At 44.0% G+C, this 10,203-nt stretch overlaps 1 protein-coding gene across 10 annotated transcripts in view; it reads left to right on the top strand.

Moving 5' to 3' along the window:
- The window catches only part of TPD52L1 (TPD52 like 1), a 97,428-nt gene extending 92,132 nt beyond the window's left edge, over nt 1-5,296 (top strand). For 8 of the 10 annotated variants that reach the window (XM_077902255.1, XM_077902294.1, XM_077902259.1 and 5 more), the window contains one exon: nt 4,440-5,296. In XM_077902255.1, the coding sequence (XP_077758381.1) occupies nt 4,440-4,568 (129 nt within the window). In that variant the 3' untranslated portion in view covers nt 4,569-5,296. Of the gene's footprint in view, nt 1-1,143; nt 1,293-4,439 lie in introns of those variants that run through there. The other 2 variants (XM_077902267.1, XM_077902286.1) reach the window with 2 other exon arrangements.
- The last annotated feature ends 4,907 nt before the right edge of the window (nt 5,297-10,203 follow it).

Below are 10,203 nucleotides of genomic sequence, written 5' to 3' on the forward strand. Positions count from 1 at the left end.
CATGTTCTCAGGTTAGAAAAACTCTCTTCGTGCTGTCCCCTGGAAAACATAGGGTATGTGAGAGAGGTCTGTAGGGTAGGATCAAGGATATGGGAATTCTGAATTCAGAGTGTAGGGAAGGGCCTGTAGCCGCTCACAGCCCCTCTGGTTTGCACGTGGGCTAGCAGAAAGCAAAGCCGGCTCCATGCATTCCAGCGCCCCCTTCCTCCCCTCAGCTGCCTGGGCTTGTTTACTCTGTGCACATACTGAGCACAGCACAGCATGACCATCGCCGAGGGAAAATAAAACTGAGTCACACCGTGCATTCTTTTGTAATAATGCATTTGATCCCCCAGGTTTAAACTGAAAATATGCCTCTTTGATGGGAGGTGCTAAAAAAAATATATTCATTGAATTTATTGTATGAGTGTAGATGTAGATGAGCTCATCTGCAGAGGAAGAAAGCCCAAATAAAACTAGTCTTAAAATGTATGGAACTTTCAAAACAGGGGAAAAAAAATCCTTGAAACTACTAAGATAATGTTTTGGAAGGTATCACCTACACAGTGACTTAAATACATCTTGATGTTCTTATCCGTATTTTGTGGACAATCCATTTCTGTATTTCCCTGTCTGGGAAAATGAAAAGTGCAGATGATCTTTAACCAGATCAAAAGCAGGTGCACGCACACGCCGGGTCTCCAGCTGCTTCTGAATCCTCTGTCGTCATGTGCTGCTCATAAGTCTGTGAGGTTGTGAGGTATTCCTCACTAGAGGTCCTGTGTGCTCTTACTGATTTGGACTTGGAGAGTCTTTCCTCTTAGGGGAGGCTCTTTCACAGAGTCTCCTACTTTTCTACAGTATCAGGCCTGTGATTAGATGTTTAAGGCCAGGAATGAGGTTATTACTCAGCCCCTACGATGCCTTGCTTTCCCTTACCAGCAGTTTGTAGTTGTGCAGTTTCGCCAGCCTGCTGGTCAACACCACTAATTGAGGATTTAGGGACCAGTGGGAGGCACTGAATTGCCCCCGTGTCTAGGGAAAACTTTTGAGAAAAGGAGGGACGTGCAGGGCCTCGAACACTTCTCCTGCTAGAATATTAAGTTTCAAAGCTTGAGGGTTCAGAAAATCCTGCAAGTTAATTTCTCAACATTTGGTTCTCAGCCTCAGACAAAGGAAGATGGATTCTGTTGCTCGTTAGACCAGTTCTGACATAGGAGAAGTTGTACTTTTTAGGTTTTCTTTAGAAGAAGGAGATAAGAAGAAGCAAAAGAAGAATAAAGAACAACCTATTTCCCTTTGCTTTTAGGAAGCGCTGGTAAGCTCACAGCTCACATATAACTTAAGTGTTTGATCCATACTCAGCTTCTCTCACTTTTCTCACTTTGTTGGGATGGGAGGTATAGAGCCTGCCTCCTCCTCCAGACATGCACTAAACTAACTCAGCTGAGCAGATTCTAGCTTGTGTCAAGATTTCCTTCAAGTGTCTGCATGATTGTCCCCGGGCTTAACAAGACTCACATCCCACCCACCTCCTGTGTCACAGTTGATGCCTACTTCCTCTTTTTCTGCCCACCCAGGCAATAGAGAATAAATAGCTAATAATTGTGCTTTGTGTAAAACTTCCCACTCATTCAGTAATTGCAAAGTTCTCATTTTTTTTCCTTCCAGACTAAATAATAGATGGTTAACCCTTCTTTCTATAGTTTATTTGCCACATAGTTTTGTGTTCTAAATTTTCTCCAGAATTTCTATAAAGTTCTTCAGTTATGGGTCCTGAGGCCGTTTCCAGCTGACACACACATCAGTGAGGATGAGTCAGTAAGGAAATGCCTCGCACATACTGCTTTAAGCTTGATTTTTAAAACACAGCTCGCAAGGAATAATGTTTATATTTGTGTTCCATTAGAAATAATGTTCTCCGCGAAGGGAGGTCCATTCTTGCCATCGTCTCACACGATCTGTCACACACCATGTGGCATTTCTACCCAATTGATTGTTCTTCCTTTATATCCAGTTCTGTGGATAGCTTGATGTTCCATGAAAATTTTCCATTTCATCTTACCTAAAATTTCATCCTTTTTTGCCTATATCCTTGTAATACATCACTGTCTTACCTGAAGGCATCTCAGCTGGCTTCACCTATACTATACCCCGTGAGCACACTTTCTATTTTATCTAAAACAAGCAACCACACCAAGAACCAGCTCCTGTCAAACCATATGTGTTATGTGCTACCATGTTCCAGGGAATCATCGATAACTACATCCCTTCCAACCATTCTGATCATTCAACCTTCCAGTCATTCTTTGAACCATGTCAAGCAGACCACATTTTAAGTGCGCCTCTTTTTGATGAATACTTTGCATGGCCTGATTTAAAACCTTAAGAAAAAGACAAGATACACTTAATTGTTCTTTGTGTCCTCTCTGCCAGCCATATTATTACGAGAGATTAGGCGGGCCAACTCAATAATTCAAATCGAGTGTTATGTAAACCACAATCATAGTTTTGGGGATAAAGTGACAAATGCTTGGATGAAGAGCCATTATGAGGGGAAGGGTCCAGAAGAGGTTTATTGTTCACATCTTTCCTGAAGCAACTCCTCACCTAAAGATTGCTGTGTACAATCATGCAACCCACATGGTTGGGGAACCAGGAAACCTCTTTATTCCACTCAACCCACTTGGCTAGAAAGCCCCTTTATTGCACTCACCTTTAAATTGCTTTATTTTAAAACGATTCCCTCCTTTATTCTTCCATTTTGATTTGAGAAAAATCAAGAACTGGGAGAAGAGAAAGCAACAAAGCCCAAGAGAAAACAACAGTAATTGGAATTCATTTGATTCCAAACTGTGTGTGGCTTCTGTTGCAAAACAGAATGCAATATAATAAACAGAAGAATGGGGACTCTTAGTAGATTACATTGAATTAATCTTGTTTCTCTCTGGAAAGAAAGAAATATAGTGAAAAATCACAGAGTTGAAAGCAACCCCTGCTTCTTCCTGGGGCTGAGATGACACAGAGTGGAGGAGGAGTCAATGCTCAGTGGCAGAGGTCTGCAAATTAAGGCCTGCGGGCCAAATCCAGCTGGTTGCCTATTTTTGAATGGCATGTAAGCTAAGAATGGTTTTTATATTTTTTTAATGGTTGAAAAAAAAATCAAAGGAAGAATGCTATTTTGTGACGTGTTAAGTTAAAATTAAATTACATGAAATTCACATTTCTGTGTCCATACATACGGTCTTCTGGGAACACAGCCATGCTCATTGACTTGTGTGTTGTTTTTGGCTGCTGTGTACAATGTTTAATTTGAGTATTTGTGACAAAGACTGTAATTCCTAAGCTGAAAATATATATTATCTGTCACTTTCCAGAATGAGTTTTCTGACCCTAAGCAGAGTGGAAAATTCGACTTTAAGAATTGAATTTAAAGAGGCAGAGAGGGATTTTAGTGACAATCAGAGTAAAGTGTGTGCTTGTTTTTAATAAGACTTGCAGGAAGCACTAAATATTCTTTCGAAGGACTTTTTAGTAAGGAATTTTTCAAAACATTTTAACCATATTTCTTATAAATTGATTTCTTCTTGATTCTAATCCTTATTACCAACGACAAGCACACAAAAAGCGAGCCTCCTAAAGCATCATAACTTTGTATTTCAAGGCATATCCCTCCTTTAAGGGCAACTAGAAAGATGTCAAGTGGCCAGTGCTTAGATTTGAGTCCTGTGTACCTCTCTCAACAGAGACCAGAACCCTGTTCAATTGAGCCGCGCAGCCTTTTTTGAAAGACATTTGTCAGGAATCCAGATAGCCTTTCTAAGTCCCAGCAGAAATCCCAAATTGCAGTCGCTTAAGATGTCTACACCCTGGGATCCCTGGGTGGCGCAGCGGTTTGGCGCCTGCCTTTGGCCCAGGGCGCGATCCTGGAGACCCGGGATCGAATCCCACGTCGGGCTCCCGGTGCATGGAGCCTGTTTCTCCCTCTGCCTGTGTCTCTGCCTCTCTCTCTCTCTCTCTGTGTGACTATCATAAAAAAAAAAAAAAAAAAAAAAAAAAAAGAAATTAAAAAAAAAAAAAAAGATGTCTACACCCTTTAAGCCGAGGGAATTTGTCGAAAATCCAGTTCTGTTTCGATTACATCTGTTCTCAGGGTCATGTGTCGACAGTGCAAATCCACAGATCTGGACACGCTCATGGAGGGATCGAGATTTTTAGATGTAGGAGGCGTAAAGGGAGCCCTCCAAAATTGCACAGAATCGAAGTTTTGGATCCTACCCCAGATGCCAAACACGAATGGCATTCTAGCACCCTGCCTAAAGGAAACTAACTTCTCGACACCCTTTACGTTCCCTTTCAAGAAAAGCAAAACTATTTCTGAACCTGAGAGCAGTGAGTCTTGCATCAACACATCGGGGACCTGGGGAACTAATTGCACGTTTGCATCTCTGCCCTTTCAGACGAAAGTAGGCGGCGCGACCCCCGGCGGAGGCAGCTTCGAAGAGGTGCTCAGCTCCACCGCACAGGCCAGCGCGCAGAGCTCGGGGGGCGGGCCGCGGCGGGCCGAGGAGGAGGAGCTGCAGTGCTAGGACCGCCCCCTGCGGCCCAGCCCCGCCCCCTGCGGTCCTGGCCACGCCCCCGCCTCCTGCGGCCCGGCCCCGCCCCCTGTGGTCCTGGCCCCCCGCTTCCTGCGGCCCTGGCCCCGCCTCCTGCAGCCCTGGCCCCGCCTCCTGCAGCCCTGGCCCCGCCTCCTGCGGCCCCGGCCCCGCCTCCTGCGGCCCCGGCCCCGCCTCCTGTGGCCCTGGCCCCGCCTCCTGCGGCCCCGGCCCCGCCTCCTGTGGCCCCAGCCCCGCCCCCACCCCGGGAAAACCCAGGCCTTGACCTCGTTCTTCCAATGGCCTCTCCGCGGAGTTTAATAAAAGCATTTGCACTTTGAATTTGTGTTAATGATGGACCACGTGACCGTCACATGCAGCATCCGTAGACTGATGTCAGCATGTCCCCACCTGGGCAGGTACACAACGGGTCGGGTCGGAGGCCTTGTCTGTGTGTCATTCAGCCTCCTACTTTCCTGACCGTAGCTATGAATGATCGGCTTCGGTGTTTGCTCGGCCCCCTCCAGGACGTGCTTGCCTTTGAAGGCCGAGCCTGGACGCCCCCTTCCAGGCCAGTCAGTGGGCGGGATGGTGGTTTTTCTGACCCTCTTCCAGCACCGGGATGGGCTCGCTGCAAAGGCCCTCAGACTGCCTGTGGTCGCCCTCACTTGCACCAGTGATGTGTGTTTGTTTAAGCAATTAAAGTAATCGGTTTTAACGAAGACTTTGAATTCTTCATTTCTGCGCGTCTTCAGGGCTGGTAATGACTTTAAAAGGTGGTAGCTATGAGTCTGCAGATGCTATTTTATGTTTTTAAAAGATTTTTATTTGAGAGAGCACAAGCGGGGAAGGGGAGGGTGCAGATGGAGAGGGAGAAGCTGACCCCCTTGCTGAACAGGGAGCTCCCGCCCTAATGCAATGCTTTTTTTTTTTTCTTTTTAAGATTTTATTTATTATTTATTCATGAGAGACATAGAGAGACACCGAGACATAGGCAAAGGGAGAAGGAGGCTTCCTGGAGGGAACCTGATTTGAAACTCTGTCCCAGGACCCCGGGACCATGACCTGAGCCAAAGGCAGATCCCATCCCAGATCCCACTGGATCTCAACCACTGAGCCACCCAGATGCCCCTGCAATAATGCTATTTTAAATCAAGTCTACTGCTAACTTGGTGAACATAAGAGGATGCATAAGTAACTATAACCTCAGCGACCCTACCAATTCTAAAATTCTAATTTAAGGTAGAGTAGTAAACTCAGGTAAGGGAGATCTGAAAGGGGGTGGCCAGAAAATGGGAGAAACAGAATTCTGCATCCCCTTTCATTTTGCAAATTGTTCACATGAATAAAAAGGCATCCTGTTAGTACGATCAGATTTCTGTAGAAATTTTTACCTTCCACATCATATGCTTCTCTTCTTCTAAATGGGACCGTACATTTGTTACCAGGTAGTAGACACACATCCTATAGATGCAATTTTTCAATGAACACAGAATTGATCTACTAACATAAAGCACAATTTAATATATATGTGTGTGTGTGTGTATATATATATATATACACATATATACATATATATGTTACCCATGGAATATATATTCGTATTTATTCATTTTTTTTAATTTGCTGTTAGAAATGGATATGTAGTGAGTGATACAGTGAAATAAACCCAGTCTAAAAAATTCCATTCAAATTAATGGAGCAGACAATCTACACATCTAACTTAAAATCTAATTAGTTCAAAGCCACATAATCTCTGAGGCTAAGATTTTAGCAGGGATAGGTATGTGTCTATAATCTTGAATCAGAGTGGACAGTGAAGCCCTGCCAGTAGGATCATTGGCATTCTCCCTAATTTAACCTTCCATCATGTTGGTGGAAGCCAGACCCTGTCCCGCTGGCTTGTGACTTGCTCTCCCACTGCTGCAAGTTGGTGTCCGTCTCTCTGTGCTCAATCTGAGGTTGCCTGGCTTGCTGGAAATTGTCACCTTTTATGAACTCACTTCCCGATCGCGTCCTTTGTGACTCCACTCAGCACACCGCGCCACATAAAAAAAGCAGAGTCACGGTGCTGTGAACAAGTATCTACATCCACCAACTGATTTCTGCCCAGATAAGTGTCAGCCTTACTATCTGAAAACATAGTATTAACAGTGGATAGAAAAGCAGTCAAGATAATTAGTGTTAATGCCTGAAAGCTTCAAATACATTTTGTCCTCTTTATCTTAAACCATTCTTCAAAAGTTTGAATTTCATCAGTTTTATAAAAACGATACTCGTGTCAGCTCTCTTATCCAAAAGGGTTTCATTGATGATTATACCCTCTGATCCGGGAGTGAGATAAAGGACCATGACATGAGTGATCTTTCATCCGACTACATGGAGAAGTCACATTCCTGCAGTTGCTGGTAGGTGCGTAGTCTTGGCGTAGACGTTCCCTTTCCTCTGTGCCCGGTCACTCAATGGCTGCCTGTTTCTCCCCTGCTTGGCCTGTGTGCAAGCTCATCCTGATTTGACTGTCCCTGGAGTCTTCCTGTTATGTCCAGCTGGGCTTGGTTCACATGCAGTTTTAAAGTGTTTCCCCAAGTGCTAGAAGGTATTTGCATGCCACAGGCATAACCATTTATTGAAAAATCAAAATGACATCAGGTCAATACCACGCACCCAAAATTATTTCACAACCCCCCTCCCCCAGATCTCAATACCCTAGAATTCCAGTGTGAATTGTGATTACAAAATGAGCTGGCTTAAAACAAACAACTAAGATCTGTAATGTAACCATTTGCTGCTTTTTTTTTTTTTTTTTTTTTTTTTTTTTACCATTTGCTGCTTTTTAAACACCACTGTTTGATGGAAAACACTCGTAAATTTACGCTACAACTTTATCTTACAACTCACATCTCCTGAAGACTATGTCTATTGGTAGGTCATGTCAGCAAAGCAATCTGCCCCTTACTCTGAATTACACGTTTTCTTTTTAAATATTTTATTAATTTATTCATGAGAGACAGAGAGAGAGAGAGAGGCAGAGACACGGGCAGAGGGAGAAGCAGGCTCCATGCAGGGAGCTGGATGTGGGACTCGATCCCAGGACCCCAGGATCATGACCTGAGCCGAAGGCAGACGCTCAGCCACGGAGCCACCCAGGCATCACAGAATTACACATTTTCTTATAGAGCTGTTCTCGAACCATGGAAAACAAAACTGCATGCTTTATTACAGAACGTCTCCATAGACCATGCCATTCAGTGGTCAATGTGAAGAAAACACTGGAAGTCTAAGCTGCTGCTCTGTCACTGTTCACTGTTTCAAAGTTACCTTGTTGGCCTGAAACCAACCTCACTGCGAAACAGTGCGTAAGGTGGTCCTGAACTTCAGCTGCGACAGTCCTCCCTCTCACTTACCAAATGGAGTATGGGTGGGTGCGTGAAAGGATGGCCTTAGGGTGAAAAAGTGATTTCAATATGAAATGTAAAAAAATGGCTCCGACCCTGGTGTTCAGATACAATTTCAAACTATAATATTTAGCAAAAGCTTATGGTTACTTTTGATAATCTCTAAAGAATGGTAAAATTCTTTATTTTTCACATCTATCTGACTTTTAGTTCGTACCATGAAGAGTATGTGTCAAGATAATCCAAAAATAAGATGATCATAAGTCTCCCACAGGATTCATCCCAAGCTCACTGTGAGTATGAAGACTGGCAAATTACTTAAATAAAACTGCTGGTAGGGAGGATGCTTTTCCACAAGGCACGTCGTCAGTCACCTATCCCAGAGCACTTAGCCCTACCAGACTGGGATGAACAGGTTGGACATTCTGTGAGAATTGACATTTTTCAAACGGAAGGGCATTGAGAATTGTGTTAAGAGCTGATGAAATGCCAGTCCCCAAGGGAGAAACAAGGAACTGTTTGAAAAAGAACACCTGCACCCCCATCCCAGCAAGCCCCGGGGCCAGACGGGGTGGGGGGGTTGCCAGCCTGGGCTGTGCCCCCTCCATCCATCCTTCCCTGCAGCCCAGCCTTTCCACCCTCTCCTTTTGAGTAGGGGATGGTCTCTCTCCCTCATTGCAAGGAGGTAAATTCTTTTTTGTGAAGTTCAATCCAGTAATAATTTTTTGCACCACATCATAATTATAGGGTTTGTTATTCAGAAGCTCCATTCCAGGCAAGTAACAGGTATCTTCCAAGAGAAAAACAAAAAATTTTTAAGTGATAATGCGGAAATATTTGTGGACCTGGCTGGTGAATTCAATGGCTGTCTTTTTCTATTGATCGTCATTGTGTTCTTTATTAAATGGTATTTATAGCACCATTACATTTTCTTTCTTTTTAAACCTATTACCCCAGTGAAGAAGGTTTAGATTTTTTTTTTAAGATTTTATTTATTTATTCATGAGAGACACAGAGAGAGAGAGGGAGAGACACAGACAGGAGAAGCAGGCTCCCTATGGGGAGCCTGACACGGGACTCGATCCTGGGACCCGGTGATCACACCCTGGGCCGAAGGCAGACGCTCAACCGCTGAGCCAACCAGGCATCCTGGAAGGTTTAGAATTAACTCTGACCCTGTTAGGTAGATGGAAAGCTGAGATAATGACCAGTAGATGACCAGTAGTATTAAGTCTGACCCAGTAGAGGCTTCTTAGTCTACGGATTCATGAAAATTACAGCAGGCAAAACATCCCAAGCAAAACTCTAGGGCCACAGGAAATCTGGTTATAAATATTTGAACTTTTATCTGTGATTATTTTAGGTATATTTTCATGCCAGGAGGGGAAAAAAAAAAAAAAGCCCTGCAAAATTCTGATGGATGCAATGGTATTTTGAAGCAAAGCAGCACTGCTCTTTTCAACACAGAGCAGCTATACGTACACGTGTGTTGCTTCTGAAGAGATCATGCACTTTGCTTCCTGCAGATTGGGTCTCCATGGATACTGTGAAGAGTTTCCAAAGAAACGCTGCCTAGAATATTCCCACCATGCCAAGCTAGCAGGCCTTCACATGGAGACTGACATTCAAATTAAAGGGACCGGACTGATGGCTTCCCACCAAAATACGGGGCAGGTTTGCCTGGATAGTGTTCTTCTCACCACTGAGTGGTTGTGCATTGTTGAAAGGCAAGCAGGGCAGGTTACTTACCCGATGAAAGGAAACGAAGGGGAGAAACTAGGTCTGATGTGGTCCCCACATAAGGTGCGGTGACCCCAGTAATACTCTTCTTCCGATTACAGATTTCTTACCTGGTGATCGATGTTCTTATAAATCGAGATCTGAGAATTTACAAATTGGGGAAAAAATGCAGAGAGAAGACAAGAAAAATATACAGAGGAAGACACTGTATACCTGAATTTATATCCCCAAATGGAGAAAAGGATTAGAGGGAGAGGCAGGTTACCTGTTACCAGGTTTACAAATCTCTGATCAGGGGCCTGAAGCAGGTCACAGAGAAAAGAACAATGTGGCTCTGCGGACGATGCATTCCTTTCCTCAGCACTGTGTCAACTCAAGAACCTGTTCATAATTTTCCGTCATTCCATGAATCTGGCCTTCGGGGTGGTAGGTTATAACTTTAGAATAAAACGATTTAGAATAAAATGATTTAAAATCTCCAATGAATAGTCCAA

Source organism: Canis aureus, chromosome 1 (assembly GCF_053574225.1).
Source record: "Canis aureus isolate CA01 chromosome 1, VMU_Caureus_v.1.0, whole genome shotgun sequence".
NCBI lineage: Eukaryota > Metazoa > Chordata > Mammalia > Carnivora > Canidae > Canis > Canis aureus.